The sequence below is a fragment of the Folsomia candida genome, unplaced genomic scaffold, assembly GCF_002217175.1.
Source record: "Folsomia candida strain VU population unplaced genomic scaffold, ASM221717v1 Fcan01_Sc004, whole genome shotgun sequence".
Classification (NCBI taxonomy): domain Eukaryota; kingdom Metazoa; phylum Arthropoda; class Collembola; order Entomobryomorpha; family Isotomidae; genus Folsomia; species Folsomia candida.
This window is the reverse complement of record NW_019091196.1, coordinates 7,051,252-7,071,910: the sequence shown is the minus strand read 5'-3', so window position 1 is coordinate 7,071,910 and position 20,659 is coordinate 7,051,252. Positions and strand designations below refer to the sequence as shown.

At 40.3% G+C, this 20,659-nt stretch overlaps 4 protein-coding genes across 10 annotated transcripts; all 4 read right to left on the bottom strand.

Annotated features, from left to right (window-relative positions):
- Positions 1–2,032: 2,032 nt before the first annotated feature.
- On the bottom strand, positions 2,033–10,316 carry LOC110848285 (ataxin-2 homolog). Of its 5 annotated transcripts, XM_035850951.1 has the most exons (9): positions 8,384–10,316; positions 8,226–8,300; positions 8,068–8,157; positions 7,799–7,987; positions 3,026–7,709; positions 2,705–2,791; positions 2,586–2,622; positions 2,376–2,515; positions 2,033–2,279 (listed from the first exon to the last, which is right to left on the bottom strand). In XM_035850951.1, the coding sequence occupies exons 1-5, from the start codon at positions 8,444–8,446 to the stop codon at positions 6,477–6,479; spliced, it is 1,650 nt and encodes a 549-aa protein (XP_035706844.1). In that variant the 5' UTR covers positions 8,447–10,316; the 3' UTR covers positions 2,033–2,279; positions 2,376–2,515; positions 2,586–2,622; positions 2,705–2,791; positions 3,026–6,476. The 5 variants fall into 5 exon arrangements, with proteins under 5 accessions (XP_035706844.1, XP_035706840.1, XP_035706843.1 ...); XM_035850947.1 differs by lacking the exons at positions 7,799–7,987; positions 8,068–8,157; positions 8,226–8,300; positions 8,384–10,316 and having other exon boundaries at positions 3,026–6,468; XM_035850950.1 differs by lacking the exons at positions 7,799–7,987; positions 8,068–8,157; positions 8,226–8,300; positions 8,384–10,316 and having other exon boundaries at positions 2,376–2,512; positions 3,026–6,468.
- A 1,273-nt stretch (positions 10,317–11,589) lies between these two features.
- LOC110848666 lies at positions 11,590–13,751 on the bottom strand. Its single transcript, XM_022095931.2, has 6 exons — positions 13,399–13,751; positions 13,032–13,332; positions 12,800–12,958; positions 12,669–12,716; positions 12,526–12,602; positions 11,590–12,455 (listed from the first exon to the last, which is right to left on the bottom strand). The coding sequence occupies exons 1-6, from the start codon at positions 13,456–13,458 to the stop codon at positions 12,237–12,239; spliced, it is 864 nt and encodes a 287-aa protein (XP_021951623.1). The 5' UTR covers positions 13,459–13,751; the 3' UTR covers positions 11,590–12,236.
- A 621-nt stretch (positions 13,752–14,372) lies between these two features.
- LOC110849518 (ATP synthase subunit g, mitochondrial) lies at positions 14,373–15,339 on the bottom strand. Its single transcript, XM_022096931.2, has 3 exons — positions 15,152–15,339; positions 14,756–14,916; positions 14,373–14,675 (listed from the first exon to the last, which is right to left on the bottom strand). The coding sequence occupies exons 1-3, from the start codon at positions 15,201–15,203 to the stop codon at positions 14,577–14,579; spliced, it is 312 nt and encodes a 103-aa protein (XP_021952623.1). The 5' UTR covers positions 15,204–15,339; the 3' UTR covers positions 14,373–14,576.
- A 3,948-nt stretch (positions 15,340–19,287) lies between these two features.
- LOC110849516 (peptide methionine sulfoxide reductase MsrA) lies at positions 19,288–20,638 on the bottom strand. 3 transcript variants are annotated; one of them, XM_022096930.2, is made up of 6 exons: positions 20,480–20,638; positions 20,215–20,339; positions 20,067–20,147; positions 19,877–20,002; positions 19,522–19,790; positions 19,288–19,427 (listed from the first exon to the last, which is right to left on the bottom strand). In XM_022096930.2, the coding sequence occupies exons 2-6, from the start codon at positions 20,278–20,280 to the stop codon at positions 19,379–19,381; spliced, it is 591 nt and encodes a 196-aa protein (XP_021952622.1). In that variant the 5' UTR covers positions 20,281–20,339; positions 20,480–20,638; the 3' UTR covers positions 19,288–19,378. The 3 variants fall into 3 exon arrangements, with proteins under 3 accessions (XP_021952622.1, XP_021952620.1, XP_021952621.1); XM_022096928.2 differs by lacking the exon at positions 20,480–20,638 and having other exon boundaries at positions 20,215–20,470; XM_022096929.2 differs by lacking the exon at positions 20,480–20,638 and having other exon boundaries at positions 19,495–19,790; positions 20,215–20,469.
- Positions 20,639–20,659: the final 21 nt, after the last annotated feature.

Below are 20,659 nucleotides of genomic sequence, written 5' to 3'. Positions count from 1 at the left end.
ATCCTTCTTTTTGTCTTCTTCAGTCTTTTTGGAAACTGGGACATCGACTAGTGTTAAGCTTGAAAATGACAACATGATCCAAAATCCAAATTGAGCAATGGCAAACACGTTGAGCATTCTAAAAAATCTTGCGTTTTCATATCGATACATTATTATGTCCTTCGCCTCTGAGGGTATTGCGGATGATGGCGATGGGAAATTTTTGGTGACCAGTTGAGATGCAAATTTAACATTTGGAGATCTTAGGAGAAAAATGTTGAGAGCATGACGAGGTACAATATAAGAAAGCCGACGTCCAGACTTGTGGAAGGCACTGATTAGAAGGTTCCACGACATGGTCACTAAAAACAGAAATGAAATAGTTAATACATTGAAAATCTAAGGATTTTCTAATTAGGTTTCAATAAAGATAAAGGCATTATGCAAATGAATAGCGTATTAATCAAATGATGAAGTATTTGAGTTAGACATAAGTAAAAGTAGTTATATTTATTTCTCAATTTTGGAAGAGAATGTATATGTACATACATATTGTGACAAGACAAGTTAGGCACCTGGTAAAGGTTACATTTATATCTATCTATAAATCAAGAATTCTGGGGTTCTTCTTCTTCCACTAATTTAAATTGTAATGCATCACCATCCACAATCACTCCCTGGGTCAACATATCATTAATAGTCTTGTCGGAAGGGATTGACAAGCACACCTCGTCCTTAAACAAATGCAATTTTGGAGCATCTTTGATATTATTTCTGTTTTTGATTCTTGCCTAAAAAAATGATTTTCAATGAAATATTAATATAAAAATCTACTTTTCTCATCTCATATTTCGCCATGTTTCTCATATTTCACCTGTCTTGCAACAAAGTCGATCGCTTTACCCAACGTCCAAACTTTCGACATCCAGAGGTCCAAAGGCTTCGGGTTCTGTTGCTTATTCGGACAATCCACACTGAAAAATATTCTCTCCGATTGCGGGACGGCGTTGTCCCCTTTCGCCCTCCCTTTCAATTTCATCAAGGCTAACTTTGTCGCCATCGCACCCTTCGCCCCTCCTGCCCCTTTTGCTTCCTCTAGCCGAGCGGTAATGTCTTGTTTGATCTTCATCTGGGTTGCTTTTCCGGATGCAGCGTTCTCTACAGATTTCTTGATAAGATCCTTCTTCTCTTTGTCTTTTTGGAGGCTGGTACACCTACAACCATTAACCAGGATTAATTATTCATTACTTAATAACGAATTTAATCGTTGACTAACCCATGTTGATCCGCGTGTCGATGTGCGAGGCAGAAATGTAGGTCGCAATGGAGACATTTCATCGGGAGCAAGTCCTTTACCTTACACCCTGACTGGGAACATTTGACCTGCCATCGTTCCCGTTCTCGAGCCTCTAACTCGGAATCAGACAGCACATTGTTTTTGAACTGGGCACAGTCATGTACAAAGGGCGACAAGTGATCGGAACAAAAGATAGAATTACAGTGAAGACATGTTGCAGGGAGAAAGTCCAACTGTTTGCAATCTGCTTTGGCGCAGTTTTGACCTAAATCCGGAAACTCCATTGATGATGTTGAAGGAGTGTCGACCGCTGTCCAGCGACAAGAGGGGGATCGCCGACGGCGAGAGTTTGGATAAGACGTCTACATATCACATATTTTATTTATGTGCCATTATCACATTATTGAGTTATTCTTATTGAATAATGATATTTCGCTGAACGTTGGTGGATGAAAGAGGAAATTTAAAATGGACCAAAAATATGCATCTAGTAATAGCCTATTGTTTAACTAATTTAAATTATACGGCAAACTGCAATTAATTTAAATTGAATTTTACAAAAAACTTTGTAGATTTAGATTACTTTGTAGTTTGTAGTACAAACTAATCAAAATCTCTAAATCTATTTTTAAAGTTTTTACATGTGAACTTACCTTTTGTTTAGTAGAACAACAATTAACTATAACTATTAATTGCAGGACCAACAATTGTGCAAAGTTCACGCAAATAATTAGGAGTTAACAAAAACAATCCGGCTCAAGCAAAAGTTATCCACTTTATTATTTCCACTTTGCGGGATGGAAAACAGATTTCGCCGAACCATTTCCGTTCGGGGCAAATGATGACTTTCATAAACTTTGAAGAACAATTTCTGAAAAGTAACATAATTGAAACTGATGATAACTGATGCGTCTTGTGATCCTGGATAATTCATTCGTGATTATTAGAAATACGGGTAATCATATTCTTCCCCATCAAAAGGACCATTGCCACGTTTCGGAACCTATGCATTTTCAAGAACAAGAGAATTTTGTATTTTCCAAACAAAATTGATTGATTTAAAATGTAAGTAATGGTTTGTTTTGAATAGACAAATTACATCTTTGCGGCGTTTCTCCATTGAAATCCGTATTTTCTCCAATATTCGACGAAGAAATATCAAAAATATAGCGAATAAGGTCCAGAACTGCATAATGAAGCATCTTTGGTAAAATGGATCTGAAAATGGGTCCCATGCTGCTGTAAAGATGTGAAATTTTAATAAGTTTGAATTTATAATAATTTAGAGATCTTTTTACTATTAGCCAACCTTGCCCATTCGTGCGGCCGCAAGTGTTTTCCATGACCTATAAATCGAATTGAATTTTATAGCAAATTTGTTTAGAAATTTTAAACTTATGAGTTTTACTTTTTTTTTTGTCTTATTACATTTGTTGTTTATGTACACGTATTTATATGCATGTTTTTATAAAGAGCACAACCAGGTAGATAATTCGAGTTCCGGAGAAAATAATCCTAATAATAATTATTAGGATTATTTAGATTAGAAAAAACCAAGGTCCTGAATTTTACTTAGTTACGGGTCTACATATGTAGACCCGTAACTAAGTAAAATTCAGGACCTTGGAAAAAACTATAATAATATTTATAATTTTTATAAATTATATATTTTATATATATATATATATTTTATATATATATATACAAATTTTAATTTAGTTTGAATATAAAATACACTTATTTCTGTACAGAGTAACAATGTCTGTAAAATACATGGTAGTTTTAGATATAATAAACTTCATTAAACTTTTTTCCTGGTGGAAGTGTCCCCAGGATTGAAGCTACATTTCCACGTTGAACTGTAATGCCGAGTCGCTGGAGGAGAAAAGTTGTGGAGCGTGGTTCTCCAGTCGCGGTAGCGATCCGTTGTCCAATCTCTTTAATGAAGGATAACCCCTCCTGACCCCATGTACCTGTCGTCTCAATTGCAACGGGCATAAAGATGAATCGGTCCAGGAGAAAGGCGTACAATTTTTTCTTTCTATCTTCTGCCTTTGTTGCTGCTGCTCCTTGGTGGCGGACTGTCTCGGGGAGATAACTAGGTGCGAAGGTGTCAGTGCAGGTAAAATCCCACACAAGGGATCTTCCTCTTGCCCACGGAACGAGAGTCATCCCGTCTGGATGCTTTCCGTCTTGGTGTGAACATCCGGGTGGTTCAAGGATGCAGGGAACATCAGCTGATCGAAGCGCCCTCGCGATTACGTCGTTAGCGGCTGCGTGGCGAGACCACCGACCAGCACTTCGTCGGCAGGATAAACCATGATATCCTCGTGAACTGACTTGCGCTCCACACGGGCAAGTGTGGGGTTGACAAACATCGCAACCTAAACGGAGGGAAATTGCGATGCGAAATGCCTCGTTCGAGAGAAGGGTGCCGATTTGAGGAGATGGGAGAGCGTTGAGCCATATTCCTGCATATTTGTCGCGAAGAGCACATAGGCGAGCCGTATCTTCAGACGTGGCTGCGGCGACGACTAAGTGGGACACTGTGATGTCGATGATGGGGCGCTCCCATGCTGTCTGTAATCCTCTCACTGTGTTGGGAGGAAGATTAGTTGGGCCAAGAGAAGTCCATCGTTCCTCTCCTTCCGCAATGGCGGCATCGGAACCATGTAGGTAAACCGGAAGAATTTGTTCCATTAGGGGTTGGGTGCTGTAGACTGACGAAAGAAAGCACGGTATCGCTACATCTTCAGCAATCAATTTTAAGGAATGCTTTGGGGGTGTGGTGAGGGTAGTTGTAGTATACACGGGCGGCATGGGCACCGGTCTCAGCGCCACCTTTTATTCCAACGCCTAACTGATGAGGTGAAAAGTGGTCGATAAGTTGGGGGGTAATCTTAGCGAGGATGACCTTGGCGGCGAGTCGGCGCCACGTATTTCCCACCGTGATGGGTCTGATACCCCCAGTCTTCTTCCTCAGCGCCGTGAGAGATGCTCCGTATAATATTGGGCACAGCTTTGCAGGGACTTTTCCAGCAATCACATGGTTGAGGAAATCTGTGATTGCTTGGGCGAGGTGTTCTCCTGTCTCCCCCTGATTGCAGCTGAGTAGGTCCTTTAGAATTTGGGGTCTCAAACCATCGAGTCCTCCTGCCGAACCTGGGGGGAAAGTGGATACGGCCTTAGCTACTTCAGGAACGTGTACTGCTTCAATCACGGAGTCATCCGCTAGTGGTTGTGGATAGTTTGTGGGCTCTGGGTGTACCGGGTGCTTCGCACGGAGGACGCTTAGAGTGTCATCGTCGTTTGGGGCTATGGTGTCATCAGAGCAGGCAAGACGAATTGCTCCTCGAATGTCGCCATCTGCGAGTTTGGCCTCCACTTTCTTGACAGTTGAATCAATTTGGGGGCTCCGTTGCGAGAACTGGCGTGGTGGATGTGGTAGCGGGATGGAGAAGTTATTTTCCCATTCAGAAGTGCGGGTCTTCACCCATGTGGTCAGATTTTTTACTTGGTCCGATTTTTGTGGAACTGGAAGCGTAGCATACGGGAAGAACAGGAGCTTTCTCCAACTTTCCTCGCTATTCCCAGAAGCAACTTCCTTGAGAATTTTGGTCAGAGATTGAGCGACGATACTCCTTGCACCACGCGGGACTCTTCTCAAAGTTGGGACGGTCCCCTTCAACTTGGCTAAAGAGGAACCCAAGAAGTCAGCTTGGTTTGGAGGAAGTTGTTGAAGTGGTGGTTGGTCTGCCCATCTAATTCCAACATAAGCGTTTGTAGCACCTCGAGCTCGTGGACGAAGAAGCGTTGCGTTTGGGAAGAGCTGATTGATATATTTTGCAACTGTGACATCATGAACTTTTCCTTCTCCAGAGGTTTCAATATGGTGGGCGTAACGGGTGACGACCTCGGATTTTGGAATTTGGCCAGAGGGATCCTCCATAATGTTTAATTTAAGCCAATGTTGTGTTGACGCGATGGTGTGTTTTTTCCTTGTAGTAATTGAGTTCTGTGAAGATGAGATTGCTTGTGAAGAGAAACAATCTGGACAAAGCCACTCATTTTCCCGTATGACGACAACAGCAACACAAGCTGTGTGGTACCATGTCTGACAATGGTCGCAAAGTATCCAATTGTCATCATCTGTGTTACTAGCTCCAGGGCATGTGGATATCGGGCAACGTTGATCATCTGAGTTGTTGTTCTTTGGTTTTGGTTCTTCGTAGGCCGAGGCCGCGCCAACGCATGTGCAGTCATCCTTCGGTTTTTCAGGGCAGGGTGGCTTCGGGACCGGTTTGCACTCCTCTGCAAGACAGGCGAAGGTCAAGGTAGCTGGGAGGTTGGTACATGGTGGTGGGGCCGGAGGTGGACACGCCTTCTTGGGGGGCTCACAGCACTTGGACGTATTAGAGTTGGAACAGTTGCTCATGATGATGGTGATGGTTTCTTGACTTGCCTTATCCGATTATCTCTCCGAAACGTCAGACGACGAGGAACAAATTGCATATATATATATTATATATTTTAAAATACACTTATTTCTGTACAGAGTAACAAATAGTGTTGTTTATTATTACTAATCACTTGTAGTCACTTGTACTTACAACGAGCTCCGATCCCGTAACGTAATTCGAATCATCCATTTCGTCCATGGTATTGACGACCCCACACAAATTTGGATTGGAGGTGGTTACTGACAATTGTCAGTAATTGATTATCAGCTTCGTAAATAAAATTTATTAGATAAAACAAAATTATGATAATAATGCGTAATGACAAGACTACTGACGACATAGAAACATTACGCCGACTGTTTTTGTTATTGCATATGTAAAATTAATTACACATCCTGTACTGCAAATCATATGCAAAATACCATTCATGAATAACTTCAACGCCGTTTGTCAGATAATTTAGAAAGGTAAAAATAATCTCACAATATTTAATTTCACGTAAAAATTGGTTGGGGTACAATACAAGTTTTGAGTACAAATACATATTATGTAGTTAATTACAGAATAACAGCATGAAAGTCCTACATGATTTAATTATATATTAGTATAATTAATTAGCAATTTGTACTCTGATAATAAATCATAAAGCACCTCACAAGATTATACAGTATTTTGATTAATTTCTCATCTTTCTCTCCATTACGCTAGTATTAAATCGTCCATAAAAGTAGCTCACATTATCAGACCTCAACTCCCAAACCGTACTCACTCCGATGTGCCCCTCTCCTCAATGGAGCGTTGTAATTGTACCCCTTCACCCCCCTCGACTGGTCCCACTCCAGGTCAAAATTTGGATTTAACGGGTCGAAACTGCTACAACTACTCGTTAACCTTTGCAAGGACTGGACCCTATTCGTCAAAGGTGGTGGGGGCGGTGTTATGCAGTCATACCGATTCAGCAACGTTCCCGACTTTGTCGTCCGGGCCACTCCTCCGCTCGGATTTCGAAACCTGTGCGGCACAATGGACGCCGTATTATTGGCCATCGAGGCGAACGAGGGTGCACTGAGAATCCCTCGCTGAGAGTACTCTTGAAGAAAGTAAGGCCGATTGTGGTCAAGGTCGTGGTCATGGTTGTACTGTCGTGGCGGTGGGGGTGGCAATTGCTGATGCATCTGCTGCAGTTGGGACCTTTTATGAGGTAGAGTTTGGCTTTGAGTGTACGGCATAGGGTTCGGAAGCAGGTTGGGTGGTGGGGGTGGCAAGTGATGGTAGGAGGGAAGTTGTGGTGGGGTTTGGGTTTGCTGTTCTTGCGACTTCATGAGAGGTTTTGTGGTGGAAGATTGAGGGGGATCGTGCAGAGTGGGACGTTGAAGAGGTGGTGCTGGATAAAGGGGTTGTTGATTGATCAGTTGGGAATGTCTGGATGGAGGTCGGAGCAAGGGGGGTGGTTCGCTCTGTGTTCCTTGGTGGGTTTGGCTGCTACTGGTAGTCTGTTCTGAGACCTTATTGCTGACTTCCTTCTCATCTCCGTCGCCATGTTTCGGCTGAATTTGTGGCGTGTGGGGGCGGGAGGTGGACTTTTGAGGTGGGTTAGTTGACGCTTTCGGTTTATTGTTATTTGCTTGTTGTTGTTGCGGTTGTTTTGTTCCGGATTTCTGCTTTTCTCTCATCTCTTTCTGCTCTTTGAGTTGTTGTTGGCGTTTGGCTTCTTTTACGACTTCAAGAATGTTGAAGGCCCCACCACCACCTCCGGCGCCACCTAAAGTGGGTTTGTTGTCCATTTGGGGCTGTGAGTGAGACCGGTTAAAAAATGGGAGCGAACCCAGGGCACCAGTTCGCGATGAAGTTCGTGACACTGCGTTTGACGTGGAGGACGCTTCGGCATCGCCATCCCCGCCAACGTCACCAGAACTCACGTCGCCGTCTTCTTTCAGTTTGCTGATGTATATAATGATTGTGGCGCAGTAGGCCTGTGCAAAAAATGTAATTATTGGCACTGACGCTTTTTTTGCAAAATACAATTTGTAATCATCACTAAATACTTAATATTCATCATTACCATCATACATACGAGAAAAATACAGCTCATCGCTATGTAAGTCAGGTTCATGCTGAAGCCAAAATTTCGAAATCCGTACTCATCCTGATTGCTTCCCATGGGGGAGAGGATCATGAGATTTATGACGAATGCGAAGGTCTCAAGCGTGATGAAGATTCCACCCGTCCAACCCAAAAGTTTAGGATTTTTCTGAAATTTTGCATTTCCATGAAACTAAATATGATCCTGAGTGAAATAAAAATTATGGAGAAAGTTAGATAGAAAGAAACCTGTTCCGTTGCTCTGAAGATGAGACAACCCAACATGAGTAAGACGAAAAAATATGTTGCGATAATGAAACCCCCAAGTATTTCTTTTCTCTGAAAATCGTACCATAAATAACTATATTTTTTGAACATATCCAGTTTTAAAATTTCAGTAAACTTACACTGTCCTCCTTTTCATACGTTGTCAAACGCACGGCACGAAATGACGAGCCGATGAACAAAATTAAAGTGACAAACTAAGAAGTGAATTATTAAGAAATTCATTAAACAGAAGTGTTAATTGTATTATAAACTTTTTTATATAAATATTTCCACTTACGATATGAATGCTAGCACCGAAATAAACCATTCCTCGTCGTGTTATGCAAACCCCCACGCACATTTTGATGTGCCCAAAAATAATGCAATATCCCGTTCAACTTTCACCCACGCACACTTTTGATTAACTCTATCACGAAATTATCAATAACTAACTTGAATTATAAAATTACAAAAGCACATGATGAAAAATCACATTCCAACTTTTCTAGTACTTTACATCCACACTTTATTACTATTTTATTAAAATATCTCACAAGCTTTAAACACCCGTGTCACTTTACCCCACAATAATTACCAATTTGTCAAAATTACACGCTTACAAATTACAGATCTTTTAACAAATCAATAATAACCAGATAACCCAAACTCTTCACCCAAATAAAAAACTAAGACATTACAATTGACACCCTCACACATGCGTTTACTGAAAGACTGGGGAGGAAAACCAAACCACTCTATTAATTTTTGATCCGTGGTCTCTGAACGTTGTACTTATTTCTTTCCTCTGATGATGATGATGATGGTGCACGTATTCGTTCTTATCGTTTCTTCATATGGATTGCTTTCTCTTGATGTGTGTGTAATGAAAAATTAGACGAAAGTGAAACGCTTTCCCTTTCCTCTCGTACCTTCACCACGTACGACAATCGCCACCACCACACCACACCAAGGCACAGACTGACTGATGACCATTACGCCTCGGAACGCCAACAGCAGTACAACAACGCTAAGTTACATATACACGAATACTTACTTATCCATTCTCACCCACCACTTGCATCGCACGTTGATTTGATATGCATAATACAAGACCCGCTTTTTAGAAGCCCAAATCACCACATGCAATCAGACCCGACAAACTATTCCATCTTTTACAGTATACATACTTTCTCCATGGGAAAATCATTACTCCTTTTAACGAAGAAATCAAGAAATCTCGACTTTTCCTTGGTATGCACTCGACAACATGGTCGTCGTCTCAAAGTCCCGTGAACAGTCTCACTCTTGGCATGGCTTGGCTTGCATGGTCGTTTTCTTTCTGGTGCGAGGAGAGGAGGGAGAGGGTTGAGATTGAGATTAGCTAAATGCAACCCAATCCCAATGACCAAATACGGAAGTACTTTTACCATGCATACTTAAACTTTGTTATTCATTTTGCAACCTGCTTTGTTTTTGAGAGGGTAGGCAGACTTGGTTCATTTCATGTTTGTTTCCCCACCACGATATTATTATCGGATACATACATTCGTATTTACTTTTAGGAAATCAAATGCCAGGCAGGAGGAGAAAATAAGCTTTCTCTCGTATATGATACGACCTGTGTCAAATTCTATGGATTTTTGATATCGTGTCGTGTGCGGGATATGTTATGTCGGCTCTGACCTGGCGTGCCATGTCACGATGTATGAGTGACTTGTCTTGAGGACTGGCTGGACAACGGGTAGACTAAAAACCATTCAAACTCTCCAAACTCTAAACTACCACGAATCCGACAAGATTTTGGAAATTATTAAAACAACAACTTTCTTCTTAAACAATAAAGTGAAATGCAATCCATAATGTCTCCAACCATTAAAATACTTTCACTTCACCGTTCTTTCCAAAGATTGCGTGAGTGCATTGCACCGGTAAACATTTTTATGATATGACCCCCCCTAAAAATTGATAACTAACTAAATAAATCATTATTTCTCTTATCAATGCTTATTTCAATTTAAACAATGCACCGTCGTAAAAGTGTTATCGATCCAGGTTTACAATCTAGCAATGCACGTATCACACTGATTTATTAGGTGTATGCCTTTTCCTCGTTCTTATTTAATAATTCTAGTTGCAGAGATTATTAAGGAACTTGAAAATTGAAAGTGATTCCTGTCTGAGCGGAAAAGAAAAGGGGACGTGATATCTAAACACACATGTGCACATGTGTGTTTAGATATCACACACCACATATGTGGTGTGTGATTTATGTCCTGTTTATGCATCAGCAGATCTAGACAGTGGCCGCGGAAGCCGTGGGGACATCGGGGGGCACTAACATTGTAGGAAAGGGGGAGGGATGGGTTTATTTATATAACATGGGATGATGATATAGGGACACCGAATTACCGTGGGGACATTACCCCTCTGTCCCCTCAAGATTCCGCGGCCACTGGATCCAGATTAGTCGACCTGAGTACATATACTTTTCAAGGGAGAAGTTATTAATGGAATGCGTTCTTTTTAAAGTCTTGATCTGCTTTCACCAAAACTAAATGGTGAAAGCACACTCTACACATTCTTACCGCTATACGTATCATATCTGATTTAAAGTGGAGGGATAATTGTAATTATTAAGGTTCATTCCGTGCTCACTTTTGTGCATGCGAAATGCCACAGGTCCATACACAAGCATATATAGCGACAATATCTGGGTAGGTATGTGTATATATTTACGTAACCCGGAATAATGTGGAATGGATTTGAATAATCAATTCCTTAATCAGGTTGGTTGCCAACTTTCTCTCTGGATTTTCTCCTCGATAATTTCTACTTCTTTTTCATGCTGGGCTTTAAATGTGCGAACAAATTTTTCTATTATTTTTCAATCAATCTTCTTCTAACCTAAAGTTGAGTGGGTGGATGGGTGGGTGGCATGATGAAATCGTTGAAAAAAATAATTTTAACACAGTGTAAGGTTTAGTTTTACGCTAAAATCCAGCTTATCGCAAAATATTTTGGACAATTTGAGATACGGAGTATATTTTATATATAGAAATGAAATTCCACAAAATGGAAGGAATGAGGCATGGCTAAATAAATCATGACCAAATGCACGGCCATGCAGAACGGACCAGAACCATTAGTAACACCGCCTTAATGGAGACGCCCATTTATTCAATCATTTGCAAGTTTAATTAAATCGATTCCTAGAAAAACAGCGAATATAAACAGCAAATGTATTCGGTCGGTGCGGGGAAAGTTGTTGATGTCAATTCGATAAATACTTACTACAAGAGGTACATACTAATAGTATGATACTATACGTAGAAAGTAATAATGGCATGATGGATGGATGCGAAGGCTGAATAATATTTAGTCTATGGCGTCGTTTGCTTGCAGTCTGCGATGCGAAATTGTAATTAACAACGATTATGTATGAGGTTTTGCATAAATAAACAGACTAATAATATGCGATTCTGCATGAATTTTACCCAAAAAAGCTTGGATTTTTCAGTGACTTTTATTTCCTAATTTTAAATATGTAGATATTTTACCAATATATTATTTTAGCAAGAAATCTATTAACAATTCAGAAAAATATTGAGTTAAAGTTGAATTTTGATGAAATTTAAAGTTTCTATGTTTCAATAGGTCTTGATAACTTGTTAAATGTAAATTATAATTTACATTTATAAATTATTTTATAAACTATATTTTATTTTTTCAACAATTCAATCAAACGTTTGTTATCTTATCACTTGTTCGTTCACAGAGACACCAAAATCGTCACAATTCATCAATTCCTTATTATAAGTTACTATTCGACTAGAATTCATGGCGATGGATAGAGAGAAAGTTATGGGAAATATTTTAAGCAGAGTGCATGAAAATAAAAGCATATCATGATCACAAAATATAATATACGGCTCAGCCGATTATAAGTTATAACTTATCAAATTTTAAATCCACGAGAATATTTGTGGGGTAAAAATGCAGATTCAACCAATTTAGATAGATCTACAGTAAGAAGTCGCTACTTTACACTTTAAATCATAGAATTAAAAGTCTTGCATCGTTCATATTATAACTTTTTATATTATATTTTACACCTTGTTCTTGACTCGTACGCATTTCTGCCTAGATTTCCTTTAAGCCTCTCCACTCGGCTTGTACGGCTCCTTTACGACGTCTTCATACTTTGGTGGAGGTGCCTGAGCCTGAGCCGACAAACCCCCAGCAAACTGTGGTCCGTACGCGTATGCAAAGGAGTCTCCACCAGGGAAGCTGGGCGGCATGTGAGACGAGGTCGGGTGGTGGATTCGACGTATCGGCAACGTCGTCACGATTGTCACGTCAAGTTCGTTCACCTAAGAAATTTAAGAAATTAGTACAAACTGGCACCTTTTTATTTAGGAATTTTTGATTAAAAATGCTCACGAATTGTTGGACGATGTAGAGAGCCCCGATTCGAATGAGGATGCTTGTCATGAGGAATGACACTTCCAGAAAGTTGTCTAAAAAGAACTCTTCATTGTGGACAGTTGCTAACAATTTATAATATTTGTAGATAATATATTTACCGCTGGATCGTTGGCGGAATGCAGAGAGAAAGTTGAAGACGAGCAGACCTGGGAAGAATTTTGTATTTATTTATTTTAAATTTTATGGAAAAAGCATAATTTGATAATTATAAATTATATGGGATATTAACCTGTGAAGAAGATGCAGACGAACCTCCAAAATCGACACAGCCTCATAGCACCAATTGGTTCTTTGCCCAATTGAGTGGCATTCAGGAGTCGAATCGCAGCCAGAATTTGGACTGCAGTCATGATTGTGATCAAGGCGAAGAACATCCACATCAGTTTCACTAATAGTTCAAGAAAAAATTAAAACTTTCACTCTTAAAAAACATGCAATATTTTTAGAATTTATTTATTTACGGAATGCCGGATCGCTTGGAGAGAACATTGAGGACCGTGATCCAAACTGACTGCTCAGCGAGTTACCACCATCATCGCCTCCGCTTCCATTGGCATCTCCATCGATATTTCCAGACCCTTCTTTTTGGAGTGACATCATGCTATCACTGCCGCCCGAGTGCAGATCCATTTCCAGAATGTTGTTGCTGCTGGACTGTTGCCCTCCGCTTCTTCGGGTGTTCATCCCCTGATCCATCGTCGTCACTCTGACCAGGGCGATGAAAAAGATAAGACAAATACACAGTGACATGCTGCTAAGGATCTGAAATGATAAGAACAAACCATTAAATTCATGTCTTTCATTATAATAAGTAATTAATGGTCTCACCAGATCCAGAAATGCAACGATCCTAGCTTTCGAACGAAACTTGTAATGATCTCGGTCCATGATTCCGAATTATTTTTTGTTTGTGACCGATTCGATTTTTGTGAATTTTAAGTACGTAAACCGTCGTTGCTAGTAAACCTTGATTCGATTCCTCGACTGGACTAGAGATGGTAAAGTGATATTACAATAAATTGGCAGCTCTCTGCTACGTCAGATATTTAAATGGACTGTTTAACCAAACTATTACGTGATCAATCAACCAAATCCATAGCTGGATAGATAGACGAATAACAAAAGTCAAATATGTATAGAAATTTAGGAGAACCCGTGATATCTCGTAGCACACACGACTTGTCCCGACTAAAAAGTGCTAGAGGAACGCGAACGACGCTATATTTTAGCGTTGGGTTGAGATATATACGTATTTTATCCCCAATCGACCCAAACTGTGCCCATCATCACCACCACGAACCACCACCACCATCATCCTGCTCGGAATAATACTCGGGTAGCTAAATTTTGCATGGAAGTAAATATCATGATGTTGAAGGTCATATAATACTTAATGTGTTAAGAACGCGTGCCTTACTTCCGTTACGTCTGGATTGCCTACTTTCCCTGAAATCCTACACACCACACCACGCGTCATCTAAAAATTTCATTCCACAGACAAAAGGAATTGAAAATTGCACGTGTATCGTATTTATGTATTTATACAAAAACATGAAGAAAAATTAAATTGAAAACGGTATGAAAAATGTTCATAGAACTTCTTCCGTGTGGGAAGATAAAGCAGGCACCTATTAAAGGCGTAGGCGATGCTTGACCTGAAAATGTTTCATGTTCGTTTCTGGTTTCAGTAAAGCTTATGGCAATTATGTAATTACCTAGTGTAATGTACGAATTTTATCTAAATGTATAGGCTAAGACTACGAATAATAAAGCGTGATGATAATAAAAATAGACCTTGCAGATATTTACATATTTAAATTTTTATTTCTACAAGAGTGGCCCGAGGAAAGTGTACTACAGCTATTACGTTTCAACAGCCCCCCGGAACGGAATCAGTTTTTCTCAACTCAAATGACTATGGCTGCTTTTGTTTTGATTTACAATCGAATTAATTCATTGGATAGTAATTATCTATTTTAAATCTCTATTATTAAATGAAGAGTCAGTTAAACTTTATATCCAACCAAGTGGCGGCGTCCAATACATTCACCGACGAAAAACCAGAATCCTACTTCGGCTGCGACAAGCGTGTTCAAAGTTGCCTCCTACATACAATAATTAAGAGTGTTATAATTTTGACATAATAATATTGTTTTACATTTAAAGTAAACTAATATGTACGCACCTTGACAGTGAGTTGCTTATATCTACCGGTACGAAATGAGCTCAAGGTGTTTCGAATACCACCGAGGGCTTTTGGGATGTCACCCGGAGTGGGTGGGGCCAACTCCACTTTGGCGTATTTCAAGAAAACGGCGAATTTAGGCTTGGCATTTTGGAGCATCACTAAAACAAATTGAATCAGTCATTCAATCAATTAATTATGTTGTCTATTTTTCGATACTTATTAAATTACGCTCATACGTATAATTATAATTATGATTTGCACATATAGTAAAATCAGTTGCAAGAGTCAAGTCACAATTTACTTGAGTTTTTTCTCTTATCAGCAAAACGATAAGGTCAAAGTTTACTCATTTTTTTATACAAAAAACCGACCCAATTTTTTTATACAACTTACATCCTGCCATTTCCGGCGCCCGGCTGACCAAGTTTGAAACCGCTTTCGCCATCTTATCTTGTTTTCGGCTTTCCTATAGGATATCGCGGTCAGGGGGAGAAATTTCGAAAACCAATTAATTCCAAAAAATTGGTCTCCACCTTGTTCTTGACTTTTTTCCAAGACACCGCTCCAAACTCTACTCTATGTCACTTGCTCTCTCACCTTTGCGCAAAATTAATTCGACCAAGTCTCACACAGAGGCCACTTGCGACGACAGTTTCTTATCTGCCATAGTCTCACTTGTTCTGTCTCATTATAAGCAGTCTCATATTTTCAATACGCCCCATATAACCTAAAAACTAACGTTCGTCTCAAAATCTCAAAATGCCCAAGACTCAGAAAATTGGCATTATCTCATTTCATTTATTTGACGATATTTTTTCAACTTTATGATCATAACTCTTCCATTCAACGAATCATCATCATCACTGTCACGGCGACCACCACCTTGATAAGCCTGTCACACTTATCCATGATTCTCCCCCCGCAACCACTATCTTCACCTTTACTTTCATCCTTTTCTTTCTTCTCGTCCTCCATCGCTGCTTGCTTCTCCTCATCCGTCAAAGGTCTTCCATCCTTCGCCTTGAAGACGTAGTTGGCCTCGTTAAACTTAACGGCTTGCTTATCATCGCCCGTCCTTTGTCGGAGGAGTGAGAAGGTGCAAGGCATCTTGTACCCGGAAGTAGGCTCGCGTTCCGTCCTTACCGAGGACAGGGTAGATAACTGCCGGTGGGAAATTGTGATCCGCTCCGTGACGATGTAAATCCGTGCGATCGGCCAGCACGGGGGGACGGGGAAGCTGCCCTCGTCGTAATAATAGTAGTCCGAAGACTCCGGGATAAGCCAGGTGGGTGACCATGGGGTGGGAATGAGGGTTTTGAAATGTTCGTCGCCATCACCGTGGGAGAAAGAAGGTCCATTATATCGAGCAGCGGCTTTTAAAAGAGGGCCAAGTTTGGGGTTATCTTGATCAGAAAACTGGGACATGTTTAGGCAAAGTTAATATAGAAAGTAATAGGTCACTTATTTTGCTAGTTAACCCACCTCTGCCAGGACGACTAACATTACTGCCACCGTTTTGCAAACGGGGTCAGCCTGGTCGTCACAGATGAAGTTGTCGATTCCTATTTTGGGTGGTTGCGAGAAGAAAATGAAATCGATTTCGAGTGGAAATCTGGAAAATTGTTTTTATTAATTTGCTGCTCAATTATTAAATAGCTTGATTTGCTAACTTTTGACCGTCAATCTGATGCATTGATCTCCCCTCGGATGCCTTGCTCGGGTCACAATAAAAGAAAGCGGCATAATTCAGGTCGTAATTTGTAAACTCGTTGACACCTGTCCAACCAATGTCAACCCCTTGACCGATATAGTCGAAGCGATCGTTTAAGGAGAGAAGACCGAGTTGTGGGACGCGAACCTCGACTATTTATTTATGCGAATAAATAATTAATAATTCGTCAAAATTAACTAGCACTGATTGCACTTACGACCATGGTATGCGTCCGTGGGGTGGCCCAGTTCCCACTGTAAGCTCGAAATGTCGGGGTGTAACAAGGTCAGTGTCACAGATCGCTGCGTGCCACCACCTTCGTCGTCATCGTCAACGATGGTATTTAACTATGAAACATTAATGATTATCGGTTGAAATGAAGATCACTTATTTAATAAATAAGTGGTATTTACATCTGGGGCGATGACGCTACTCGTGTCGATATCAATCGGCGTCACCCAGTTTAATTCACATCTATTCCTACTGAGAAGTGTTGTCCCTCGAGTGGCATCTTTCACGATGGATGTATTATCCCAATTTTGAGGACCTTTTAGTATGCGACATAATTGTAAATTACATATTACTGTTTTCCCTATAAATTCATGGACAGAATTACTGTACCCAGTAATCAGTGTATTTCATAGTTTATCAAGGTTTATGTTAATAAAATTTTTTTAATACTGTACCCAGTGGGCTCTTTTCATCATAAGAAAACTGCATGATTGAGTAAGCGTGTGCTACATCGTACGATTTTTTGGCCCGATCTCTGATTTCTTCATACTCCGCTTGATCTATATCGACTTCGTCATCTTGTCCCTCTGAAAAGTCTGTTCTGTTTGGATTTCCTCCACTTTCGTCCTCGTCCACTTCGAGGTTTGTAGCATTTGGGAGACCAGATAAGCTAGTGACGAGACAGATCAAGAGGAACAATACTTTTACGGTATTTAATTGAATTGTTGTCATATTTTGGTAAGTCGTGATGTAATAATAATTCCAACAAGGAAGTAGATTTTTTAGTGGGAGGTTTACAAATTTTTCAGTGGGGTTGGTGCAAGACACGTTTTGAAACACTTTTCGTCATGGGGAACAAACTTGAAAGCTTAAATGTCTGTGCAAACATTGCTCATTAGTACAAAAATCATTTTGTGAACGTATTTTGCCGATATTACTTTTCTCGAATAATTAGGCAGATCCAGAATTAATAAAAAGATGCCAGACCAAGGAAAAATACTTTCCAAAGGTGCTAATGAGACACCACCGGAAACCGTCCAGAACATAAATTTTGTCTCTCCACCCGAGTCCAAGAAAGAAATTACTTCCTCCATCCCAAAAAGAACGTCAAAGGCTAAAAAGCGCATATCTAAACCTGCCGATGAGGACAATGTCCCACCGATAACGCCCAAAAATGACACTGGTGAACAACCCCCCAATGAACCCCCACTCCTTCTTTCTCCAATAGTATCCGTCAATGATGAAAAAAACGTTTGGTCCGCTCAACCGGAAGTTGGAATGAAGCAGAGGAACCAAACTGAAAAGAAGGCTGGCCAAACATTGGAATTAGTTGAAGGAGCAAACATTCTCAAGTTCGAAGAAGAAGAGGAACAATTTGTCGACCCCATGCAGCTCTTGCAGCACTATCAAGCTGCACACATCGCTCTCATTGGTTGTTTATAGTTTTCAACTTTGCATATCAAAACGGCAGCCTACAACAATTACCCAAATATTTCCAGGTCAGAAAGGTAAACGCCACGCATGGCAAGACGAGGAAAACCCTACTGAAGAATATCTCCAGAAAGTGGATAGGTTACGATTAGAGAAACTCCGATATGACCGAGGTCGCTGTCTCTCGTCCGCCTTCTGTCTCATCTTTCATATCATCGTGATATTTAACTTTGTTCATTCTTGGATCGACAGGTGTGGAAAAGTAAAACATTTGCCAATTTCATTTGCCAATTTACCATCTTAATTTCAGCTTCAAAATATCCATGCAAAACGCCAAACTTCAAACCTACCACCTCCAAGGCGTCTTCAACTGTATGGAAATTGTCCAAAATGCCAACGCTGTGCAATTCCTGGTCGAAATATTCCACGCTTTGATGTCGGCCTGTGTTTTATTCGCTGACACGAGGGCTAACGCATGTCTCTGCATGGGGTTCGTCTTTGCCCAAGGGGTTCACACGGTCTACAAGGGCTTCCAGTTTTTCATGCACGTCCGCTTCCTCAACGGATGGGAGGAGTTGAGCATGGGGACCACCTTTCTTATCATCCTCGTCGCCGATGTGGTCGCATCGATCGTCGTGATGCAACGATTCTACGACCTGACCGACCGGATCAGGACTCGGGCAAAGTTCGTCGCAGCCAATGTCGACAAAGGGGGATCCATGAACGATGAAATTATTTATCAAAATCAGTCCCCTTTTCTCCAACGAAAGTACATTTTACGCCAAGCCGTAGCCTCGCAAGTTTTCAGAGTTATTCAAAAGATCGAACGCTACACGGAGAAGGGGATCAAACCCGATTATATTTCGATTTATAGGGAGTTGCATGCTGCAAAGCAGGCATTGAAAGGTTTGCATAGAATAATCAAAATGTATGGCAAAATCTGTAAATTAAAACATTATTTGCAGATGTGGACAACGTACAAAATGAAAAGTTGATTAAAGAATTGAGAAAGGCAAGCGCAAAACGGCTCAAAGAACTTGAAAAAAATCCAGAAATTCTCGGATTAGATGCAAATGCTGCAATTTCGGGAAGGTATTCGAAACTGTTTATGGTCACGTTGTCAAAATCGAATGATAACAATAAGGCGACAAATCAGTAGACGGTATAGGATAAGAATTATTATTGCATTTATATTCACAATTTTTAAAAAGTTACAGAAAATATAGCACCAGAATTTCTTTGGGATTTTAAACCATGACACATTTACGCTTTGAGTCATCTTGTAAGACATCCTCCCTGCAAAATATCACGCATTTTTAAAAACTAACTCTAATTTTGCGAATCCCATTTTTTATTGCATTACTACTGTCTGCTGCTGCTATAATCTCACTTCAACTTTTCTCGAAATAGTTCCTTAAATTTGTTCACTTTGGGTCCCACGACCGCGTGACAGTATCCTTGCGAAGGGTTGTTTTTATAGTATTCTTGATGATAGGCCTCCGCCGGATAGAAAGTGGACGCTTCACTAATTTCCGTCACGATTTGATCAGCGTATAATTTTGCCTCGACTGCAGCCTGCTTCGAGAGTTCGGCGATTCGTTGTTGTTCAGCATCATGGTAGAAAATTGCGCTTCGATATTGCGTCCCGACATCGTTTCCCTATTAATTTGATCACATTTAATGAATTTTCATTAAGTGTGGTTGGTGGATGATGAAATGAAAATCAATAAGTAGTAATTAATTACTTGACGATTGAGCTGGGTTGGATTATGCACTTTCCAAAAGACTTCCAGCAACTCGGCATAAGTGACTACGCTGGGGTCAAAAGTTAGCTGAACGACTTCGGCGTGGCCAGTGCTTCCGGTGCACACCTAAATATTCATATAAAAATAATCAATGAAATAATACTAGTTAATTGCATTTGGTTTGATTTACCTGTTCATAAGTTGGGTTCTCCTTTGGTCCTCCCATATAACCCGAAATGGCCTTGTCCACTCCTTTGTGCATATTGTACACCTAAATAATTCAATAAATAAGGATCCCCAATTGCAAAAATACTAATATATATTTCTGAAATTGATACCGCTTCGATGCACCAGAAACATCCTCCAGCCAGTGTTGCTAATTGTCTTCCCACAGGGGCAGCCATAATGTCGTTGTCTTCAATACTTTCACCACCGGAGCTACTTGATAACCCTCCTGATAACGCTATAATTACCAATCCAAGGTTTATCAAACGGGTGTCGAGTCCCATTATACACAAATTATCGTTCCAACCAGTTTAATACTTGACTACACAATGTGCAAGACTGAATGTGTCCCATTTTGCATTTTATAATCAATCTCACCTTTTTAATAGTTCCAGGACAAACACAAAATAAAGTATTAACGTGACCTTAATTTAACTTGTAAAAAACAAAAGTACAAAGTACAAAGTAAAATAACTTTCACTTTCACTTGTGCTAGCACTGCTGAAATGAATGAATGATAAAACCTTGTTGAAGGTGCCGCTATCCAATCCTGTTTAT

Coding starts and splice junctions, on each gene's coding strand:
- LOC110849518 (XM_022096931.2), bottom strand. CDS start 15,203: ATGGCGAAAGCGGTTTCAAACTTGGTCAGCCGGGCGCCGGAAATGGCA. Junction 14,917..15,151: donor GGCGCCGGAAATGGCAGGAT/GTAAGTTGTATA, acceptor AATTTGTTTTAG/TGATGCTCCAAAATGCCAAG. Junction 14,676..14,755: donor ATAAGCAACTCACTGTCAAG/GTGCGTACATAT, acceptor TATTGTATGTAG/GAGGCAACTTTGAACACGCT.
- LOC110848285 (XM_035850947.1), bottom strand. CDS start 5,711: ATGAGCAACTGTTCCAACTCTAATACGTCCAAGTGCTGTGAGCCCCCC.
- LOC110849516 (XM_022096928.2), bottom strand. CDS start 20,385: ATGGGACTCGACACCCGTTTGATAAACCTTGGATTGGTAATTATAGCG. Junction 20,003..20,066: donor AGAACCCAACTTATGAACAG/GTAAATCAAACC, acceptor ATGAATATTTAG/GTGTGCACCGGAAGCACTGG. Junction 19,791..19,876: donor CAACCCAGCTCAATCGTCAA/GTAATTAATTAC, acceptor TCAAATTAATAG/GGAAACGATGTCGGGACGCA.
- LOC110848666 (XM_022095931.2), bottom strand. CDS start 13,458: ATGGACCGAGATCATTACAAGTTTCGTTCGAAAGCTAGGATCGTTGCA. Junction 12,603..12,668: donor ATTCCGCCAACGATCCAGCG/GTAAATATATTA, acceptor AGTTCTTTTTAG/ACAACTTTCTGGAAGTGTCA. Junction 12,456..12,525: donor TCTACATCGTCCAACAATTC/GTGAGCATTTTT, acceptor TAAATTTCTTAG/GTGAACGAACTTGACGTGAC.